Source organism: Podarcis filfolensis (genome assembly GCF_964270895.1).
Source record: "Podarcis filfolensis genome assembly, chromosome: 18".
Taxonomy (NCBI): domain Eukaryota; kingdom Metazoa; phylum Chordata; class Lepidosauria; order Squamata; family Lacertidae; genus Podarcis; species Podarcis filfolensis.
Genome location: NC_139622.1, coordinates 1,864,245 through 1,886,794, shown reverse-complemented (window position 1 = coordinate 1,886,794; position 22,550 = coordinate 1,864,245). Strand labels below are relative to the sequence as shown.

The following is a 22,550-nucleotide window of genomic DNA, read 5'->3' as shown; positions in this document are numbered from 1 at the left end:
ATATTCTAACTTTGCAAACACAGACAAAAACGATACTCAAGAGCAGACCTGGCCCTCTGCTTCCTGCCTGCCCTCCCTAGCACTGCACAGCTGGCTTGAACAATCACAGGAAGGGCTGCTAAACCACCCCTGGCAACACTTCAAAGCTAATGCTGATTTAGCAGTTGCTGGATCCCTAAGAGGAGCTACCTTTAAGGAAAGAGAGTGGGCTGATAACTCTACAATTTGTCAAAACTGTTCCTTTTCTGGAGAGAAGCAACTGAGCCTTCTTCAGATCCAGCCCTTACCCTACTCCAAAGCAACTGTTGTGCCCACTGGGCCATGTCATTTCAAAGTGGCTGCATCCTCCTTGGCCTGAATCTTACCTGGGACTCCTTCAGCTTCTTGTCGTAGTCGGCCTCAAGTTTGACCAGAGGCCCAAATATGTTTTGGTACTGATAAGCATCCTCGTATCGGAGGAGGACGTGCTGTGGTTCTTCGTCGACGCCAGGCTTCTCCAAGTCTTCGAGGGTGGCAGAGGGGTTCTCCTGCAGTTACAAAGAAGAGGTGGTTAAATAGAACAGACCAACTACAACCCTCCCATCAGCTGGTTTCAGAACAGGTCTTCCTAAATCAAGACGGAAAACTAATGGAAGGTATTTCCAAATCCAACCGTTCCAGGATGCAACTGGCTAGCTCAGTTGGTTAGAGCAGGGTGCTGATAATGCCAGGGTTGCAGGCTCAATCCCCGTAGGGGACAGCTGCATATTCCTGCATTGCAGGGGGGTTGGACTAGATGACCCACAGGGGCCCTTCCAACTCTATGATTCTATTATAAACACAGCTATGCTGGGGTAGGCTGACTGGTGGCTTTGGTGAATTTGCAAGGTTTGTCTATTTTGACTACCAATTGTGTCTTGTTGTAACAAAAAGAAGGTGTTTCATGAAAAGACAGGCTCTCTCTGTTGGCAACTGCACAAACATGCCCAAAACATTTTAAGAAGTCTGCACCCAAACAATCTTAAGATCTGTGCTATGGCAAATACTGCAAGCTGTGCTGTTAGGCAGATTTGTTCAACTTCTAATATTGTGCTAGACTAACCCACAACTCTCAATCTTATTCAGCCTCCTCTCTAGTATCACAGATTTCGGCTTCCAGCCGTAAAGCCAAGGCTTCGTACATTTCCCAAGCTGTATGGCCAAGGCCTCAGAAAATGATGAAGGGACCTGGAGTTGTCAGGAAGCTGAATTCCACACCCAACAGCACACCCCGATACAGATCTGCTTATCCCCTCCTGGGCTCTCTCGGTCGTCCCTCTGCTCTCTGCTGCAGACACTTCCACGCACCTTCCAGAGCTCTTCCAGCTTGTTGATTTGCTGGGCAGTGATCTGACGCGCCCTCAACTGCTCCTGCTCAGAAGGGATTTTGACCAGCCAGGAAAGGAAGCAGCGGTCTTGAATCAGAGGCTGCCACTGAGAACTGTCCCAGTTGATGTCCTTCAAGCTGCTCTGACTGGCACAAGGCTGCCTGTATAGTCAAGATAGGGGAGAATAGTTTTACTAGACAGGCACACGTAGGGGATAAAAAGAGAATCAACAGTATTTTTAAAAAATGCTTTCAAAATCAATGGCCCATTAAGACTTGAGACTGACCAGCAATTTGCTTCCAAAATAAAGAGAGGAAATGTCTCACCTGCACAGCAAGACGACCACAGAGTCTGCCTTAGCAGGGATGAAACCCAGGAGGAAGACGTTGCGGCAGCCACAGTTGTAGCACTCCAGGACCGTCTCACCCAGAGGGCCATCCTTGTGCAGTGTCACTTCCTTACATTTGGCTCTCACAAGGTGGTTCACAATATGGCTGGCAAGACACAGAAGAATGGCAGGCTGGGTTGAATGGCAAATTGGTTTTCCTACCAATGTAAAAATGCAAGCAGGAGCATGGAAGGATACCTCCGATTATCAAGGGAGAGCTTTTATACCTACTCTGTGCCACCTCATGCCTGGGAAACCTTATCAGAAGTCCTGGTGTGTGTGTGTGTACAGTGGTACCTCGGGTTAAGTACTTAATTCGTTCCGGAGGTCCATTCTTAACCTGAAACTGTTCTTAACCTGAAGCACCACTTTAGCTAATGGGGCCTCCCACCACTGCCGTGCTGCTGAAGCACGATTTCTCTTCTCATCCTGAAGCATAGTTCTTAACCCGAGGTACTATTTATGGGTTAGCAGAGTCTGTAACCTGAAGCGTATGTAACCCGAGGTACCACTGTATATGGATAACATGGGGGGCACACTGGTTTTTCAATCCAAATTCCAGGTTTTTAAATATGATGTGGACATACTGCTCTTTAAAAAAAATGTTGTCAAGCAGTGTATTTTATTATATTGTTGTAATTCTTTATCTCAGGCATAGGCAAACTCTGGCCCTCCAGATGTTTGGGACTACAATTCCCATCATCCCTGACCACTGGTCCTGTTAGCTAGGGATGATGGGAATTGTAGTTCCAAACATCTGGAGGGTCGAAGTTTGCCTATGCCTGCTTTATCTGGATTAAACTGTGTGAGCAGCCTTGATGGCTTTTCTGCATAAAAGGCAGCAAGGAAATGAATGGTGACGTGTAACAGTACATGCATGAGACACATACACACACAGCGAGAGAAGAGATCTCACATCCAATCCCAGCCACCTTATGTAGTACTGGGCTATGTGAACCAGTGACCTGGCTCACAGTGTGAGGCAACCGCCTAAGGTTTGTATCCAGTGTTCATCCCACTCAAGAGTAGACCCAGAATGCAATGGGCACGACAAATTTTGGCCCACTAATTTCAATAAGTCTACCCTGAGCAGAACGTAGCTCGATACAACCCCAATGCTTCTTGCCATCACCACTTCTGTGGCTGCATCGCTCACCTGCCAGATGTATTCCCACGCCCGTTGCAGAACCACTTCTTGCTGGTGTTGCAGTAGACAACGCAAGCTGGGTCATGGATGCCACAGTAGCTAAAGAAGAGGACACATTGTTAGGTTTTGCTTCAAAGGCATGGCAAGCCAGGGTGCTTTCCCTTTGGTTCTCTCTAGTTCAAGTTGACCCAGACCAAAACCTCCAAAGTTGGTTGGGTTGCACCCTTGCTTCACCTATTATTATTATTATTATTATTATTATTATTATTATTATTATTATTTATACCCCGCCCATCTGGCTGTGTTTCCCCAGCCACTCTGAGAGGCTCCCAATATAATTGATGAGAATTAATTGAGAATTAATAATAAAAGTGATAAAACATCAGACATTTAAAAACTTCCCTAAACAGGGCTACCTTCAGATAGACCTTCTCTCCATGCTGCTGAGAGCTGGCATTAAGCAGTACAAGTCCCAGTTCTGCTTTATGACACCACAGTGCAATCTGCTAAGTCGTCACAGGACATGCACATTGTCAGAGTGTTGAATATACCAGCATTGAAAGAGAAATGCTGCAGCATCTGAACAGGGTTCAAGAAACCTGTGGCAGAGGCCAACAGGTGCCCATCTGTGCTCTCTGGTAAAGATACCAAGAATGCAGGAAAATAGGGTTTAATTGGGATAATTAAAGAGGGTGCACTGTTTTGCATGAATAGAAGACAGCAGTTTAGCTAGAAAAGTCTTCAGAAATCTCAGAAATGCCACTATCACCACCTTGTCATGTGAAAGACATCCTAGAATGCCCAGGACTCCTAACTTATATTGCTGCATGGACACAAGAGGATTATTTGTACAAAGTGTGTGGTTAATTCACATGAAGGTTTAAATAGAGGTGAAAAAGGCAAGTGAGAGGACCTCCTCCAACCAAAAGAGCCATTATTTGCCCACATGTGGCTCCTAGACTCTGCTTTGAATTTTAGATTATGTCCACACACATACACACAGTCTTACCTGCAAGCATGCACTGGAAGGTCCTTGGTGTAGTAAGTGTCTTCCTCGTCTTCCTCAAAATTGAGTTCAGCAAGGAGCTGGCTGGTCTTAGGCACATTATCATCCACTGCTCCATTTTGCAGGATGCCGTCAGGCCCATTCACCTAATGCAAAACATGGACATGGGTCAGCAAACTTTTTCAGCAGGGGGCTGGTCCACCATCCCTCAGACCAGACTAGATTTTGAAAAGAAAAGAAAAGAACGAATTCCTGTGCCCCACAAATAACCCAGAGATGCATTTTAAATAAAAGGACACATTCTACTCATGTAAAAACACGCTGATTCCCGGATCACCAGCAGGCCGGATTTAGAAGGTGATTGGGCCGGATCCAGCCCCCGGGCCTTAGTTTGCCTACCCATGGACTAGATGTTCACAGAAGTAAGAGCTAGGAGTGATGAAGCTGCCAAATGTCAGGTGCACATGAACAAAAGACTTGGACACATGGGTTTGTTTAAAACCCACAAACAACCAGACTTGCAGGTGGAAGAGCAGACCCAGCTGCTCCATTCTGGCTAATGCTATATGAAGCAGGGCAGACTTGCAATGCAGCCGTTGGCCCATGTAGCAATTTATTAAGCTGCCCACTTCTGTTGCCTGAAGACAATTCTTATGAACAGAAGTCAAGTGCATAGAATCTTGAATTCATCACCATAATGCCTGATCAAAAAGGCATTATAAAACAATATTTTATAAAGACTTCCAACGAGTTTATTACGAAAGATTTAGTTTAAAGTTAGTTTTCCCACTCCTCCACATAAGTCTTATTTCCTTCTGGCTCTCGTTATTGCCCCTCTCCCCCCACCTCCATTCCCTTTCAAACCCCTCTTCATGACGCAGTCAGTCGTCAGCCTTGCGCTTCAAGAGCTGCACATCACAAAACACGGATTCCTCGAAATAGCCACAAGTGCCAGAAACACTTTCCCAAGCCAGACTGTGCTGTGACAGGCCATCTAAGGCCCCACTTCCCCCCCCCCCCCCGTCATTCCTTATCTACCCTCAGCACAAGGTTCAGCTCAACATCATAGGCCACCAAAGCGCCAATAAGGACACAGAGAATTTAGAGAGGAGGCCACTTGTCCTGTAAGCCAGAGGTTTTCAACTTTTTTGAGACCACAGCTCCCATTAACCAACTTCATTCTTTCTGTGGCACCCATGTGGGGTTCAGGAGCCCAGTTATGTCACCCCTTGCCTGCAGAGCTGGCAGCCTCACACCCTTTTTTGAACACCCTCCCTTGTGGGGGTGTTCCCTCAGCCTCCTCTCCTCTCCCCTTTCCTTGGGAGCCCTCCGGGCAGTTGCTGCTGTTGCTCCTGGTCTCTGAGCCGCCCCCCTTGCCCCAAAGAGAAATGCCTCTCAGAGGCACCATTCACCTGTGGAGCTTAGAGCCAGGGCTGCTGCAATAAACAGCTGTGCAAGCCTTTGGGAGGCAGAGATGCAAGAGGGCATATGAGAGAGGGAGGGAAAGAAAGAAAGAAAGAGGAACAGTGGCCAGTGCTGCCCACGGCACCCCTGACCATCATTCAGGGCACCCCAGGGTACCATAGCACACTGGCTGAAAACCACTGCTGAAAGCAACAAAAGGGGAGTTTTTTCACCTACAAAACAAGCACAGAAAATTTTACAGCTGCTCAGCCTACTGTTGCTTGGCAAGCCATTATTTTTTAAAAGGGGCTAAGCCAGCAATGCTTCTCCACATGGTGGGCCAAAGGGCCCCTTAATATGCCCCCCACCACCTAGTTGAGCAGCAAGAGAAGCTTGGGAAGAGCCCTCGATTTTCGGTGTCTCCATGGTGCACAGCTTCAAGTCCTGACTTGTGCACAGGGATGATACACGTCAGCTGTTCCTAATGGGAGGCTCTTCTAAACCCTCTTCGACTCTAGCAATGTGTGCATATATGGGAAGAGATTCCTTTTTGGGGCTGCTTGTAATAAGTCAGCAAAATGAAATTTCATCACTGCACCGGAGTCAGTGCGAGGGCATGAAAGGAGGAGTGTTTCATAATGCACATGGAGTCAGTGGGCAGCCAGGTTGAGGCAAAGGATGCCTCTACTTGGATTCTAGCGCTTGTTCTCATACACTAATACCACATCCTGTAGAATTCTATCCGTTATATTTTACCTGCACAATCAGGAACCAAAATGCTTGTTCTGTGCATTCTGAGCAGGAGCAGTCAACCTTCTGAAATATATATATGTGGACTGTCTCTCGATCAAGTGACTTTTCTTCTTTAAGTTCTCAAAGTTCTTACCTTAGCTCAAGGTTGTCATTTGAACTATTCAATGTTTAACTGAGAATCAATCACAGTCAGTATATAATTTGAAAAATAAGACTTTAGGGCTGTCTTGCCCAAAAATCGCAACTGGACATTCCATTTTGGTGACTGTAACTTTGGTTTAAGGATCCACTGGGTTCCCAGCTTATATATCTCAGTTTCTAACACTGGCTACAATGTGGGGGTTGGGGGGAGCCATTTCTGCCAGTTCATCACCCTACTGCACTAAGTAAATACCTCAAAAAGCAGATGGAAACATGCCTTTGTATAGGACACTAGTCCTAACTAGTTTTTGACAGGAAGTTCTGTGACTGGGTGTTTTAACAGTACTTTATAGTTTACATCTCTGCAACATCCTGACCTGGTTGGAGCCTCTGATGAGTCCTGGGAAGAGGACACTTGATCAAGACCACTCCACACCCAGAGTGTGCAGGGCTATCCATATCCACCCCCAACACTTTGGCTGGTCAAGCATGATTATGTTTAAAGGCCACAAAAATCCTTCTTAAAAATCCTTCCTAAAACACAAAACCGAAACACATTTTATACCCTCAAGCATGGCAAATGTCTTGCAAAAAGGACATCAGCACACCGGTGAAATGAAGGAGAGGGCACAGAGCAAAAAGGAAGTGCTAATTACATTAATTTCATATTGCTAGCTGCTCAAATAGATGCCGAGGAGATTTCCTTCCAAATTACAGAGATGGATTCTGCTCACTTCTTTTTAAAGACTAAGTGTGAAAAGTGGCTGTCTGCTTTTAAACCTGAAAAGAAACTAAGATCCTTGGAGGAAAAGAAAGCAGGCAAGATTGGCTGAAAGAGCAGCAGCCCTATACAACCTGAAGAGATAAGAAACCATAACAACCAATCTGAAAAGATTCTTTTACCTTGGCTTGCCACTGAGAACTCCTTGAACCAATATATAGAATCTGCAAACTATAAAAAACCCAGGGTGATTGTTTACTATGTTTAACTCTTTCCAAACAGGTAATTAGATTATATTCAGCTACACACCTGTTTCTTTTCTTAAAACAACTACCACCACCACACACACACCTTGAAGTATTGGAGAAAGGGGATGGGGTTTCATCAGCTAAGGCAGAGCTTTCCAAACTTTTCAAGTTGGTGACACACTTTTTAGACATGCATCATTTTGCGACACAGTAATTCAGTTTCACTAGCAAACTGGAGGTTAAACCAACCCCTTTCCAGCCATGTTTGAAACTCCCATTGTTCTAGGTGCATTTTGCGACAGAGAATTTCATTAGCGCAAGCAGTTTCTGCGCTCTGGGCTACTGAAGATCCCTGGAGGAGCCAAAAGAAAGCAGGCAAGATTGGCTGAAAAAGCAGCAGCCCTGTGCCTAAGATTTCAGATTAAAATTGCATAGTGGAAGGAAAGGAGGACCTTTTTTCTGCCTCCCCACTTCCAGCTACTCTCTGAAGACTGGAGAAGAGACCCCCTTAAGAATAATAGGGGGTGGGCAGGGGAAGGACTAGACCATTTGAAAAATGAACATAATATTTTAGCCGCAGTTCATTCATTTTCAGCTTTGTATTCTTGTTATAAAAAAGTGTGCCTAGACATTCCACTGTTGCACCCATAACCTAGGTTTAAGGCGCCATTTACCTCCTAGCTTTCATAGGTTTCTAACACTGCTTTCCAGCCCCGGGAGGAACACAGGGAGCATTTGTATGACACTACACACTGCAGCCAACACACTAACGTGTCACAACACACAATTTGGAAAGCTCTGAGCTAAGGTGTGTGTGTATCTGTATGTGAGAGAGAATGACTTGTGCACAGTTACAATGGAGACAGCAATGTCCACATGGATCCTGGAAAAGGCAGCAGCTGTTTTTGGGGAAACCCAGCATACTAAAACATAATCTGACTATGTAGTGCTTGGTTTGCAAAAAAACACCCATACAAAGATATGTCAAGATAAACAACAACAACAAAACTTTATTAGCAAAGCCAACAGGCCACAGCTGTACAAGAGTTAAAAGTAAAAAATAGAGATAAAAGGAAGAAAAGAACAGGCAAAAGGTGGTCCGTCGGATGAACAAGTCTGTCACTCAGATGGTGGCCCTCAATTTCGCAGCTCTCTCGATGTACCTCGCGACCTTCTCTGTTATCTGACTTTCCGTATCAGATAATAGAAAATACAGTGTAGTGTCTGATGAACGGCCGGGGTTGGAGAGAATGAGTGGAGTAATAATCTCATTCCTTAGGTCTTTGTAGAGGGGGCAAGAAAGAAGGACGTGAGACACTGTTTCCGTGTTACCATCTCCACATGGGCAGAGTCGTTTTTCAAATGGAGTCTTTTGGTAACGACCTTCGAGTACAGCAGAGGGGAGAACATCCCATCTAGCCAATGTAAAGGCACGTCTGTATTTCGGGATGGTTAGTTTAGACAAGTATGAAGCTGGAGAGTCAAAATGAGAAGGGGGAAAGTAGGTATACCATGGGCACAGTTTCTTTAAGATGGTCAGGTTGTTTTGTCGTTCGATGTCTTTCAGGCGCTGGCCTATTAGACTCTTTGCTTTGATGAGGCCCATTGATAATAGGGACTGTGAGTGCAGACCGCATGTAAGGAGTTTTTGATGCACGGTTTTGAACCACTTGCTTTTGTGAGAGTCTTGCATTACTAAAGGCAGTAGACCAGGTGGATTCAGATTAAGACGAAGCCAATAGTTGAGTGTTCTCTGCCAAGTCCGAGTTTCCACAGATGGAAGGCAGGTCTCGAGTCTTAATGCTGCGTTTGGAACACAGGAGGGGACACCGAGAATCTGCCTTAGAAATTTAGACTGGACAGATTCAAGACTGGAGCAGTGGTTCCCCGTCCAGATTTGCGCCCCATACAGTAACTGCGCCAGAGGTTTTGCTTGATAAACTTCAAGGGCTGCTGGGATGTATCTGCCCCCCTTCGTGTAGAAGAAGCGGGACAGCATCTTGATACTTTGAGCTGCTTTTTCTTTGGCACATTTTTGATGGACATCCCAGGACCCAGTCGACTGGAAAACGATACCCAGATATTTGAAGGCTTTGACTTGTTCAATTGTCTGGTTATCCATCCTCCAGCTATACTGTCTGTGTTTCCTTGCAAAAACCATAGTTTTGGTTTTCTGATAGTTTATTGCAAGTTGCTCTCTCCTACAGTATGCTGAGAATTCACCTATGAGCCTATTTAAGCCTATTCTTGTTCGGGATAGGAGTATCGCATCGTCGGCGTACAAAAGCACTGATATTGCTTTGTCAGCCAGTTTGGGGGCGTGGAAGTCCGGAGATGACAAACAGTTAACCATATCGTTGATGTAGATGTTGAATAGAACTGGGGCCAGGATGCAACCTTGCTTGACCCCCTTACTGACAGGAACTGGTCCTATAAGATGGCCATTTAACGAAGTTCTTACATGCAGCACCGTGTCTTTATACAAACAGCTCATCAGAAATAATAGTCTTTTGTCTATACTTGATGTGCTCAATTTATCCCAGAGTCTTACACGTGGAATTGAATCGAAAGCAGCCTTTAGATCGATAAAGGCTGCATATAACACCCCACGGGATTTTTTAGCATATTTGTCAATTAAATAGGCTAAGATGAAGCAATGGTCTATGGTGGATCTGCCTTGCCTGAAACCCGCTTGCTCTTCCGCTAGAATGGCTTCAGTTTCCAGCCAGCTAGTTAGCTTGGTATAAAGATGTTTAGCATATAGTTTGCTGGGTATAGGCAGAAGGCTGATTGGTCTATAACTCGCCGGGTCTGTCATGGGTCCTTTTTTGTAGATTGGGATAATTATTGCCTCAGTCCAACCATCTGGGAGTAAACCCGTTGAGTCGATCCAAGAAAATAAAGACGCCAGCAGGGGGGCCCACCAGCCAATGTTGGACTTCAGAAGTTCGGCAGGGATGTAATCATTCCCTGGGGCCTTGTTGTTCTTTAGTTGTGCGATTAAATTCTCAACTTCCTTCGCAGTTACTGGTGGCCAATGAGGTAGGTCCTCCAATTGGATGCATAGTTTGTAATGTTGGGCTTCCTGGTCATAGAACAACGATTGAAAATGGCGCAACCACTCCATTGGTTCCACTGTACAGATGGAATTAGTACGCTCCTGGTCCAGTAGACCAGATATGGTTCGCCAAAAACAAGTAGTATCTTTCTCGTGCGATGCCTTAACCAAACTGTGCCAAGCGGCTCTTTCAGCTTCCAATTTCTTTCTCCTTAGTAATTGTTTGTAAGACCGTCTCAGATAAATATAAGCGTTAAGTAGGAGGGCAGTCCCTGATTTCCTGTATCTCCGGTAGGCTGTTCTCGTTTGTCTCCTTGTTTGCCTGCACTCCAGGTCAAACCAGCTAGCTCCGTCCTTTGCCCTCTTTGTAGCGGAGCAATGTATCACTGTTGTTAAATGGGGTTTCAATCTTTCCAAAAGTAATTTAAAGCGTTCCATGATCGCAGCTACTGAATTGCCTGATACGATAGCGGAGCGAATACGCTTTAACTCTACTGACTGAAGAAGGAGGGTTAGGTTTTCATTCAGTATTGGGGACCATTTGAGTCTTTTGGGGGCAGGTATAACCAAATTTGCAGAAGGTATATATTGTGGCTCGGCAATAGAATAGTCAAAAGGCCGACCTGCAAGCTCTAAAATTAGAGGCAGGTGATCACTCAGAGTATTGTGGCCCACTTGAAACTTCCTTACAAAGCTGTGAGCAAATCTTGAGATTAAGATATAATCTATAACGCTTCCCCCAGCCTTGGAGAAATGGGTATATTCCCCGGGGCGGTCCCCCTCTATATTGCCGTTTAATATCAGCAGTTCCCTCCGTCTGGCAGCCTGCACTAAGCAGAGACCTGAGAAATTACTTCTGCTATCTTTGGACAGTCGTGTCGCGTCAATATCCGTCTGTTCTTCGGGGTCCATAAATTGGTTGAAATGAGTGTATAGACTGTTGTCATCTGTTCCTATGCGAGCGTTGAAGTCTCCGCACACAATGGTCAGGGCAGACGGGTAAGTAGATTCGAGAGGCTCTAAAAACGCCTCTAGCTCAGCCCATGTAGCCTTGACAACGGGGTTTTTTTGGCCTGGGGGAATATAGACATTGACCAGCAAGAGAGTAGTTCTCTTGAAGCTAAGTAGAGCGGCTGTTGCTACAGAATTGCAGTTAGGTAGGGCTGTTAGAGAATGCGCCAGCTCCGTGGAAATGAAGCAAGCTAAGCCACCACTAGATCTGCCGCCCCTCAGAGATGGAGAGGCAGGCAGGTAGTGGCAGTTATACCCATTAAGAAATATAGGGTCATTCTGCCATGTCTCCTGAAAGAAGATGATGTCAAATTGCTTAAGGTAACACAAAAATTGTTGATTATTTTTCTTGGCGTGCCAACCCGCGATATTCCAAGACAGCACTTTTAGGCCCCGGGCCCTTCGGGGAGCTGGATCTATGACACCACCATGTCCAGCAATTCTTTGGTGTCTAAAAAAACACACCCGTTGGCTCTTTTCGGGGCTGACTGCTTGGAGAGAGTGTAGTGGTCCTCTTTTCTTGGTGATTTGGGGCTAGTTTTTGGAGTTGGGGGGGAAGCTAATTCATTCGAAGACAATTTGAGATAGCTGTGCCAGGAGCTTTGAGGTTTCACACCTTGATTTGGTCTTACTTTATTGTACATCACAGGGGGCTCAGATTGTAATTCCACGTCTACACATTTAAAGGTGCCTCCCACTGTCTTCTTATCCACCAGACATTTGGGAGATATGGGTTGCACATAAGGGTCCTTCATTGTCTCACCTTGATCATCCTTTTTTTCTAGTCTGCTTCGAAGTAAATCAAGTCTTTTCAGGATCTCAGCTTGAGCTGGGGAATGCAGTGACCAGAATCGCTTTATCAGCGAGAGTTCTTCTTCCCAAGCGGAGTCCTCACTATCCCACGTGAGAGGCCCGACGCTAGTTGGATGTGAGGCTTCCTTTTTTTCATTTGGTGCTGTTTGGTGGGGATGATCCTGCTGGAGCTTATGCTTTCTATTTCGATGGTTTTGGTGGTTGGTTTTTTCCCCTTTGTGAACTTCCATTCCTATGCTCTTGGGCCCCATCAGAGAGGTTGCAGGTGCTCTATTTTCAAATATTCTTAATAGGACTATTCTTTCTTTTTTGAATAGGTTTTTAGCTCTAAAGATGAAACTGGCCAGATTATGATCTAAAAAAGTAATCAATGCTCGTACCGAGCAATCATCTTGATGTAGATACTCTATAGCGGCTATGTCAGTTGCTTTTACTACCCCCGGTAGAATGCCACTTATAATGAACAAAAAGTGGTCTATACGGTCCAACCCTGCATAAAATTTATGCGGTTTAGGGTAGTTAGCAAAGACAAGCTTTTGTGGGATTAGGACTAAACTCCATTCTCTTTTGGGACACAACATCTGTCGAACTTGGGAGGAGTGGTTCCCCTCAGTAGTTTGGGTCGCCTGCTCACCTCTGTCTACAGATTCTGTGCTGGCCATAAGAGGACTCTGGGGCGGTATAACTGCAGATGGATTAGTTCCTTTGTCCCTGCTCGGTGTTGATTCTTCAAAACTTGATTTAGATTCTTTTATGGGTGTATCTACTTTACGTGTCTCTTTGATGGCACTCGAGTTGGATTTGTTTGTTCCACTTATGGAAAGAGATGGAAGAAGGTTAAAGAGCTTCTGCCAATATTTTTTACAGGTGCGGTGAGTTGTCTTAAGCCGCCTTGGGTTTTTCATGTTTTTGCTTTTCTTCATCTTAGGCTCGGCTTTTTTCCTCCGGGGTTTGCTGGGGAGTGGTGGATCCGGGCTGGCTAGGGGATTTGTATTCTGGTCTGAAGCGCTCACATGTTGTTTAAAATTATCCACTAGGGTCAGGAGCAGCCCGTTTGTTATCGCTAAAAAATTTTTAACGTTAAGGAGATCCTTAGAAATCTGGTATATCTGCTCCTGAGGATAATCGCCCCACATTTTTGTTCCGCAGTCATTGGCTTTCAACCAATGGGTTGAAAGATTACCTCCAAGTTCCAGCGGTGACGAATGAGGATTGGCATCAGGTGTGTTGGCTGTGTTAACCTTTGTAGCATTCTCTGCTATGGCAAGTTCTTGGGCCAGATTTGTTGGGTGGTTTGTCCTCTTGTTGTTTGTTTGCAAGTCCTTTAGCTGTGTTGACCAATCCAACACTGTGAGTGGCAAAGGCATAGCTACATCTAGGATACTCTCATTCTGAGTTCTCTTGCTCGAGTCTTTTTGAGGAAAGTAGCTGGTAATTTTACTTTGTCTCCTTCGTCGCTCCATCGGGCTCTGTGGTGAATTAGGCAAAATTCCTTGGTCCTTGTATTTTTTCCTGGTGAGGACCATAGTGGGTATATGGGTATATATGGATGTATGGTAGGGGGTGCTTGCTTAACGGCGGCTTATCTCTTGTTCTAAGCTGGAGTAAACAGTAGCAGAAGTGCCGATTTGTGGAAGTTGCCTCCTAAACCTCTCCAACCTCTCCAACTTGTTAGTTTCTCCAGCAATTTACATTGGGGCTTGTGAGGTATCAGTCATTTAAAATGTTAGAAAATATTACTGGTCTTAAGCTTTCACACTGTGCCTTGTTTCGTTTAAAATTCAGCTAGGTCTTTCTCCCTCATTCAACAGCCTCACGGCGTAACCAGTAAAGTAGCTAGGCAGTATAACGAAGCAGAAGAAAAGAAAACAAAAGTCCCTTGGAATAATTATCGGGTTGAACTTGCCTTGTGTTTCTTGGGGTTATAGCAGCTTCAATTCCTTCCTTTTTTTATAGATAAAAAGCTCGGCGTCCTTCCGAAGGAGTAGCTGACCTCCCCCGTCTGCTAATTACCAGCTTCGTGAAGATAGGGCGGCTTGCTGAGCCCCTTTTGGTTAAAAATAGGCCTTTGGCAGTTAATAAAAAAGAGTGATAATTTAAAACTGCTAAGCTCGGTTAAAAAAGAGGAAAAAGAAAAAAAAAAAAAGCTTTAGAAGAGCTGATAAATACTGATAAAACTATATATCAACGCGGAGCACAAAATAGAGCTACCACTAACGACGCCATCTTAGATCTAACCCCCATACAAAGCTTTTCAAAAACATGAATCAAAACGCAAAAACCACAAACGAAGAGCTCACTCATTAGCTGTTAGGGCTGCAAATCCTAACCCCCCCCACTTAAAAGGCAGTAAACCCCATTGAATTAAATAGGACTTACACCTGAGTAAGCATAGTTAGGATTGCAGCCCCATCTCTTTCCACAGTGAAGACTACCTACTACACAGAATTACCAGTTACAGCAGGTCAGATAGGTGGGGGATTTGCTATGTACTTTTTATACATAACTTACTTTTTTTATGAAGGGTATCCTTTACACTTTTAGGGGTTTACAGTGGTACCTCAGGTTAAGAACTTAATTCGTTCTTGAGGTCTGTTCTTAACCTGAAGCACCACTTTAGCTAATGGGGCTTTCCGCCGCTGCCAAAGCACAATTTCTCTTCTCATCCTGAAGCATAGTTCTTAACCCAAGGTACTATTTCTGGGTTAGTGGAGTCTGTAACCTGAAGCGTATGAAACCCGAGATATCACTGTACTGGTAAATCTTGGGGTTTTTTTTTTTGTTTTTTTAATAGATTAGAAACTGGACAGCCAAGTTTGACCACCATCAGACCAGAAAAGAGGGCTTCACTTTCACTCTCTATTTCTTATGAGGTTCTGACATGCGGGTGGTGGTGGTAACAACAACAACAAACAATAAGCAGGAAGGAAGAAAATATGCAGTGTAAAGTCTGCTGCTGTGTGTGATCTCTAGAGCAAATACAGTTCAAGAGAAATGTTATTGTCGAGATTACTGACAGGCAAGGCAGTGGGGCCTCCTCCCCATCATCCAACCAATTATACAGTGGGCTACATATGCTATGACAAGGATGGAAATGCTTACTAAGCTGTCAATTTCAAAGCTGCAGCTGGCTTGAACTGGGTGCTACAAGTGGGCTTCACAGCTGCTTTGGTCTTCTTGCTCCACAAAGGCAATGCAAGCATCTCACTTTTGTACTTTCTGCCCAGAAAGGCCTTTGATTTTCAGGAAGGGGCATGGATGTGTTTACCCCTTGCATCTAGCTTATTCCATCCTTCACCAGCCTGGCACTCCTTCCAGATGTTTTGGACTACCAATGCCTGCATCAGCGTCCACCAGCAAAGCCAGGCTCACATCAGTCCCTGCCTTATATGGCTGTTGCTTCTGGGAAGAGTGTTTCCACAAACTGAACACACCAGTTTCAAACTTGTGTCTGAATAAAGTTCCAATGGAGTTTGGGTCACTTAATATGATTTAAACAAACACTTGGTTCAAGGGAGCACTACTGGGGTCGAATTGCAGCTATAAAGATGAATGTATTGCCAAAAATGTTATTTCTGTTTCAGTCATTGCAAATTTTGGACAAGATGGACTGTTTCAAGAAGTGGCAGAAAGATATTTCTAGATTTGTCTGGCAGGGCAAGAAGCCCAGAATAAAATAAAATTTAAAATACTAACTGACGCAAAGGAAAGAGGTGGATTTGCCCTGCCGGACCTTAAACTTTACTATGAATCAGCAGCATTCTGCTGGTTAAAAGATTGGCTGCTTCTTGAGAACACAGACATTTTGGACTTAGAAGGTTTTAATAATGTTTTTGGGTGGCATGCATATTTGTGGTATGACAAGGTTAAAGCACATAAAGCATTTAAAAACCATATTGTCAGGAAAGCATTGCTCAATGTCTGGATAAGATATAAAGACTTATTGGAAAATAAAACCCCAAGGTGGTTGTCACCAATGGAAGCGAAGGCTCAGAAAAAGCTCAATATGGAGGCCAAATGGACGAAATATTGGGAAATTTTGGAACAAGAAGGAGATAAATTGAAACTGCAGAGTTTTGAGAAATTAAAAGATAAAGTGCGAGACTGGCTTCATTATTATCAAATAAGAGAGGCCTATAATTTGGACAAAAAAATTGGCTTCCAGGTGGAAAAATCAAAATTGGAAACAGAATTGTTAAGACCCCAAAACTAAGATACTTTCAAGAATGTATAACTTGCTGTTAGAATGGAACACGCAGGATGAAACGGTTAAATCTGCTATGATTAAATGGGCACAAGATATTGGTCACAACATTATGTTTGCTGACTGGGAACAGTTGTGGACCACCGGTATGAAATTTACGGCATGTAATGCCTTAAGAGAAAATATTATGAAAATGATTTACAGGTGGTACATGACCCCAGTCAAGCTTGCGAAAATTTATCATTTGCCCGATAATAAATGTTGGAAATGTAAAGAAAATGAAGGTACATTCTTTCACCTTTGGTGGACGTGCCCAAAGATTAAGGCTTTCTGGGAGATGATATATAATGAAATGAAAAAGGTATTTAAATATACCTTCCTGAAGAAACCAGAGGCCTTTCTCCTGGGTATAGTCGGCCAATTGGTGCCAAAGAAGGATAGAACTTTCTTTATGTATGCAGCAACAGCAGCAAGAATACTTATTGCAAAGTATTGGAAGACACAAGAGCTACCCACCCTGGAAGAGTGGCAGATGAAGGTGATGGATTATATGGAATTGGCGGAAATGACTGGCAGAATCCGTGACCTGGGAGAAGAGTTGGTGGAAGAAGACTGGAAGAAATTTAAAGACTATCTTCAGAAACATTGTAAAATTAATGAATCTTAAAATGATGTTGGACTGAAAATAAGTGGCATTAGCAACAAAGTTAATAAGAATATGCAAAAATGAATTGATAAATGGATGAAAATATAGAGTTATAATATGTTAAGATATAGAGTTAAGATAAACGAAAGAGGGTAAGGATTTGCTGACTTGATTATTTAAATGGGAATACAAAAAGGGGAGGTGTGAGGAGGCCAAGGAAATAAGATAACGAGTTAGGGTTACAAAAATGGATTTGTTTTTATTTTCCTTTTCTTACTTTATGTATTTTTCTATGTTTTTTTATTGTATTTCTTTCTTTTTATATGATCTTTTAAATTTATATCTTTGTAAAACTCCAATAAATATCTTTTTTTAAAAAAAACAAGGGAGCACTACTGTACAGTGGTACCTCGGGTTACATACGCTTCAGGTTACAGACTCCGCTAACCCAGAAGTAGTACCTCGGGTTAAGAACTTTGCTTCAGGATAAGAACAGAAATCGTGCTCCGACGGCGCAGCAGCAGCAGGAGGCCCCATTAGCTAAAGTGGTGCTTCAGGTTAAGAACAGTTTCAGGTTAAGAACGGATCTCCGGAACGAATTAAGTACCTAACCTGAGGTAACACTGTGTTAGGGAAATTAGCTGACAGGGCTTTTGGCTTACATTTTAAAAACACTTTTTTTTTTGGTTACAAAATATTCTTTTTGTAGGAGCAGTAACAGACCAAGATCCACTTATTGGGGAAGATAAGCAGTGCAGGAAATTATTCCTGAATCTATATGGTCAAAAAAGGTGGGTGGGGTGGAACCAAGTGACAAGGCCACGTGTAATATATCTATCAAGCTCTATTAATGCACAGGCATAGAAAGGCAAATCACCAAGGTTACCTTGTAACGTGTGCCAACAATTTGATTCTTATAAAGGAGTCACAAAGTTATCAGAGAAGGCCTGCAAAAACTCACACCTGTACAGACAGAAGTTCTACCCTTCACAACGAAAAACTTTAACTGCCTTTAACAACCCACACAAGGCAATTAAACTCTCCTCCAAAGGAAGGATCCGTAAGAAAGCCTGGTTTGAGAGCAGAGCCCTCAAACACAGCCAGGCAGGGGAAATCCAGAGAGCAGGCTGGGAATCTCCTCTTAGCCAGCTGGGCACTTGTGTGGGGAAGATGTGTTCATTAAGCATGAGTGCACCTTGCCCCCCCCCCCCGGTTCACACCACACCCAGTTATTCAGAGGTTCAGCTACTGTTCTCCCTGTTGCTGTATCCACAGAACATTAATAAAGCTCTTACATAGTTTGGTAAGAAACCATGTCCTTACTGCAGGAGCAATGACTTAATCCAGGAAGTGCTCATATGCATTTTATAACTACCTTGTACACTACTGCCTGCCCTGCCCCCAATATTAATATTGCCTCGCCTCTAAAAGGTTGCTTTAACTACAAACGGTTATGTTGTATTTGCCACGTATTTGTTCCTCTCTGCTCCCTCCAGTCTCTCTCCCCCACTGTTTCCTGCTCAACCACAAAGTACTCTACACAACTATATTCTGCTTTTGTAAAGAGTCATTTACTCAGTCACCTGTGACAAGTAAGAGTTGCCTTCAGATAATGAGACAGGGAAGCCTTTAAAAAATGGGAGGGACCTGGGTCAGTGACAAAATGGCTAGAAGTTAAGCGATAATAAGAAGCAGACTAGTACCAGCTTGAGGACTTGTGACTTTGGGGGACTTATCTGCAAGACTACTGAATTCCTCTAATATTTTATGCCTAATTTACACACAAACAGGAAACGTTTCGTCAACCCCCACTCTAAGGCTCTTTAATACAATATTACAGACACTGGTACCAACTCAGCTACAGGTTAGTGGTGACCAAGTTCCACTGAAAAGCCACCATGTCCTTCTCTCAGGAGCATTAATATTAATACAGAGACATACCATATTTCTTTTCATCAACCCTAGGAAGACAGCTTTCAACCAGGAAAGGTTACATACACACAAATGAAGCTCTCTTCCACATTATTTCTTCTCCTTCCCCCATCTTTAAAACTAGGCACACATACTGCCTTGTATTCCTTCACTTTCCCCTGCAACTTGACTTGGAGAAGTTGTACATGCCCGTTATTGACAACCCCCTCCCCAAGTATTTCTTAACTTGCCCAGTAATTCTCATTAATACTTGGGGACAGATACTCATAGTTCCCCGATATATTTTCCACCTCCTCTCTAGAAAACACTGCTTTTAATTACAAACTAATATACACAGACACACACTGTATATGCACTACCCCCACTATTGCCTTCACCTCACCTCTTTGTGGCTAAAAATACTAGCTTGCATCCAATGCTAGTCCTCCTCAGAGCAGACCTATTGAAAATAACAGACAAGACTAATTTAGGTCCATTAATTTAAATGGCTCTGCTCTGAGTATTTTTTAGTTGAATCCATTCCACTATTTTATTATAGTGTACATATACACTAACAATTTTGTGGGCACATTTCTTTCATATTCCTTTTGCCTTCCACCTAGAGAAAAAAGTGTTGTTTTAACCAAGCAACATCTTGCATACACTTCCCCAATATTCCTTTCTAGAAAGTTACTTTTAACCACATACAAATGTATCTGTGACACACACACATGACATAGCTTTATACTGAGGTGTGCTATACATTCTCCCATAATTCCTTATGCCTCAACTCTAGGGTGAAAAAAATGATGTTTTTAATAGCAAAATGCTACATAACATAGGCATGTATCTATTTTTAATAGTGCACAATGGTATAAAAAAAATCTGCATTTGGCCTCTCCCATTGTGGGTCAAGAAAGGCCCTTCCCTTGTGGCCTCCCCAAGTGCCACACAAAGGATTACTTGAGTATACGTCCAAAGAAGGGCTGGGGATTTCTGTTTCTCTCCAGATGTTGTTGGAGGACTTCAGCTCCCTTATAAGAACATCGGAAGCTGCCTTAGAGTCAGACTACTGGGTCTATCTAGCTCAGCACCGCCAACAGCGACTGGCAACAGCTCACCAGAGTTTTGAAGTGCTCTACTACTGAGCTACAGTGCCAAAAGCCACCATGGTCAGTGACTGGAGTTAGGAGCCCAACAATATGGGCTTAAGTGCCTGGCCAGGAGGCCTCTTGGGAAGTACATGTGGGTTCCATGATGGAAGACAGCTGAGAAATCTAATGTTGGTCATAATCAGAGCAGACCCCTTAAAGGAGGCAACGTAATTAGATCCACTAATTTTCAATAGGCTGTATCCAACATTAGTCATACCTCAGAGTAGATCAGCTGAAAGTAATGGGCTACATCTAGTATTAAGCTTATTAGTTTTGCCCATTAACTTCAATGAGTCTAATTCTGAGTAGGGCTAATGTTGAATACAACCCACCCCCTTTAAAAATACAATATCAAAGTATTTTTTAAAAATAGGTGGTGGTTGGCACAGACCAACTGAAATCAATAGGCTACTAGGGACTTCAAATGTCTAAAGTTCTACTCAGAGAAGGCCTACTCTGAGCAGAACTTACTTGGACCCAACCCACTGAAATTAATGGACATGACTAACTTAAGTGCATTATTTTCAGTGGGCCTACTCTGTGTAGACTTAATTGGACACAACCTACTGATATTAAAAGACATGACTTAGGCCCACTGTTTTCAATGGGCCTACTCTTAGCTTACCTTACTTAAATACAACCCACTCAAATTAATGCAGCTGATGAACTTAGGTCCATCCTTCTCAATGGGTTTACTCTGTGTTCAACTTAAATGGATGCAACCCACTGACAATAATGGACATGACTCACTTAGCTACGTAATTTTCAACAGGTCTGCTCTGAGTAAGACTTAGACACAAGCCACTGATATTCTTCCTTGAGGTCTTTAAGCCGAAGCTGGATGGCTATCTGTCCTGGATACTTTAGCTAAGATTCCTGCACTGGGGGGGGGGGCTGGACTAGATGACCATCGAGGTCCCTTCCAACTCTACAATCCTATGATTAATGCAACCAGTGTTTCCAATGGGCCTACACTGTGTAGAACTCACCTTGGGCACAACCCATAGCAAATTAATGCACCTGACTAAATAAGATGCAGGTCTGCTCTTAAATGGACACAACCTGTGGAAGCTAACAGGCACGACTAACTTGGGCTACTTTTCGATGGGCCTACTCCGAGCAGGCCTTTCTTGGCCCCAACACATCCGCGTGGACTGACAGGACCAACAGGCGTGTTAGGTGTGTCATGCCTAAGCGGGACCACAAACTTAGGCCCATTGCTGCTAATAACCATTGTTATTATTGCTATTAAGTACTTTTATTATTTGTACCCCCGCCATCTGCCTGGGTTGGCCCAGCCACTCTGGGCGGCTTCCCACATAATAAAGCAATGGGTCTTCTCCGAGTAAGTCCTGTAGTCGCAACCCGCCCCCGCCACGCAGGCCTCACCTGGGCGTCCAGCTGCCCCGGCGAGAGGGCGACGGAGGGCGGCCCGCCGGCTCCTCCTCCTCCTGCCGAGACTCCTCCGGGGTTGCCCTGCGCGGAGGCCCCGCCGCTTCCTCCTCCTCCTCCGGGCGGCGTCTGGGTCTGGCTGGGCAGCGTGAAGTCGGTGAACTCGAACTCGGAGCCCTGCGTGTCGGCGCCCAGCAGCTCGGCCTCCTCCGTGTCCAGGAAAGTCAGCGTCTGGGAGCTGGGCCCGTACGCCTCCACGCTCATGATGGCGGCGGTGGCTGAGGCGGCAGTGGCGGCGGCTCCTCCCCTTCTCCCCTCACGGAGGCGGCAAACGGCGCGGCAGAAGAAAAGGCCTCTTCGCCCCTCAGAGCCAGCGACTGAACGAGCGCGAGCCGCCTCCTGCGCCTGCGCGGAATGCCTAGGCCTCAACCGCCGCCGCCGACCGGACGCTCGGACGGAGCCAGCCAATCAGCGGGCGGGCCAACCTGCGCGGCGAAGTGGCGCGAGGCGGCGAGGGGCGGAAGGGGCGGGGGAGTCCTCGGTGCGCAGGCGCGGGGGTTGCCAGGGGCTGGCGCGCGTGAAGAGAGGGCGCATGCGCGTCGAACACAACCGCTTTGGGGTCCTCGCTCGCTCTCAGGAAAGGCGGGGCGGGGCCAGGCGTCCCTTAAGCTCCGCCTCATTTCAATTTAACCCAATCAGGATTCTGTGGCTCGCTCTTAAAGCCCGCCTCTCCTCAATTTAATCTGGGTCAGGAGGTGTTTGGAGCTGTGGGGGCCTTTGGATCTGGAGGAGCTTGGAAGCATGATTTGAGATATTGTATGGACCTTGGTTCTAGCTGTGGAGAGTTTACTGGTCTGTCGGGAGGGAATGGGGGCATGGCTGGGTGCCCCCCCCCCCCAGACCTGTTCTTTAGTGTTCCGGTAAAAATATGGGTGCGAGGCTGCTCAGCCACCCAGCTCGTCGGACTAAGTCCGCGGGTCCCTGCGGAGGAAAAATGAGCTCAGCCGGAGACAGGAGCAAGCTGCAGAAGATCCACGTTTATTGCGCAACAGGTTCAAGGCGAGATTGAACAGCGGGAAAGGGGTGACATGAGCCTTTGAAACTTCCCTCCATGTCCCAGAATACAGTGCAAAATACATCATAGCTACATCATGAATACATTAAAGAGAGGTTGGGTTACACAGATGACATCATGAATACATTAAAG

At 44.8% G+C, this 22,550-nt stretch overlaps 1 protein-coding gene across 2 annotated transcripts in view; it reads right to left on the bottom strand.

Annotated features, from left to right (window-relative positions):
* Positions 1 to 21,866, bottom strand: part of UPF1 (UPF1 RNA helicase and ATPase) — a 37,470-nt gene extending 15,604 nt beyond the window's left edge. Inside the window, exons 1-6 of one of the 2 annotated variants that reach the window (XM_083594395.1) lie at positions 21,341 to 21,866; positions 3,891 to 4,033; positions 2,891 to 2,980; positions 1,673 to 1,840; positions 1,327 to 1,507; positions 366 to 527 (exon numbers count right to left, since the gene is read on the bottom strand). In XM_083594395.1, coding sequence (XP_083450521.1) covers positions 366 to 527; positions 1,327 to 1,507; positions 1,673 to 1,840; positions 2,891 to 2,980; positions 3,891 to 4,033; positions 21,341 to 21,607 — 1,011 coding nt within the window. In that variant the 5' untranslated portion in view covers positions 21,608 to 21,866. The remainder of the gene's footprint in view (positions 1 to 365; positions 528 to 1,326; positions 1,508 to 1,672; positions 1,841 to 2,890; positions 2,981 to 3,890; positions 4,034 to 21,340) is intronic. The other variant, XM_083594394.1, reaches the window with a different exon arrangement.
* Between the last annotated feature and the right edge of the window lie 684 nt (positions 21,867 to 22,550).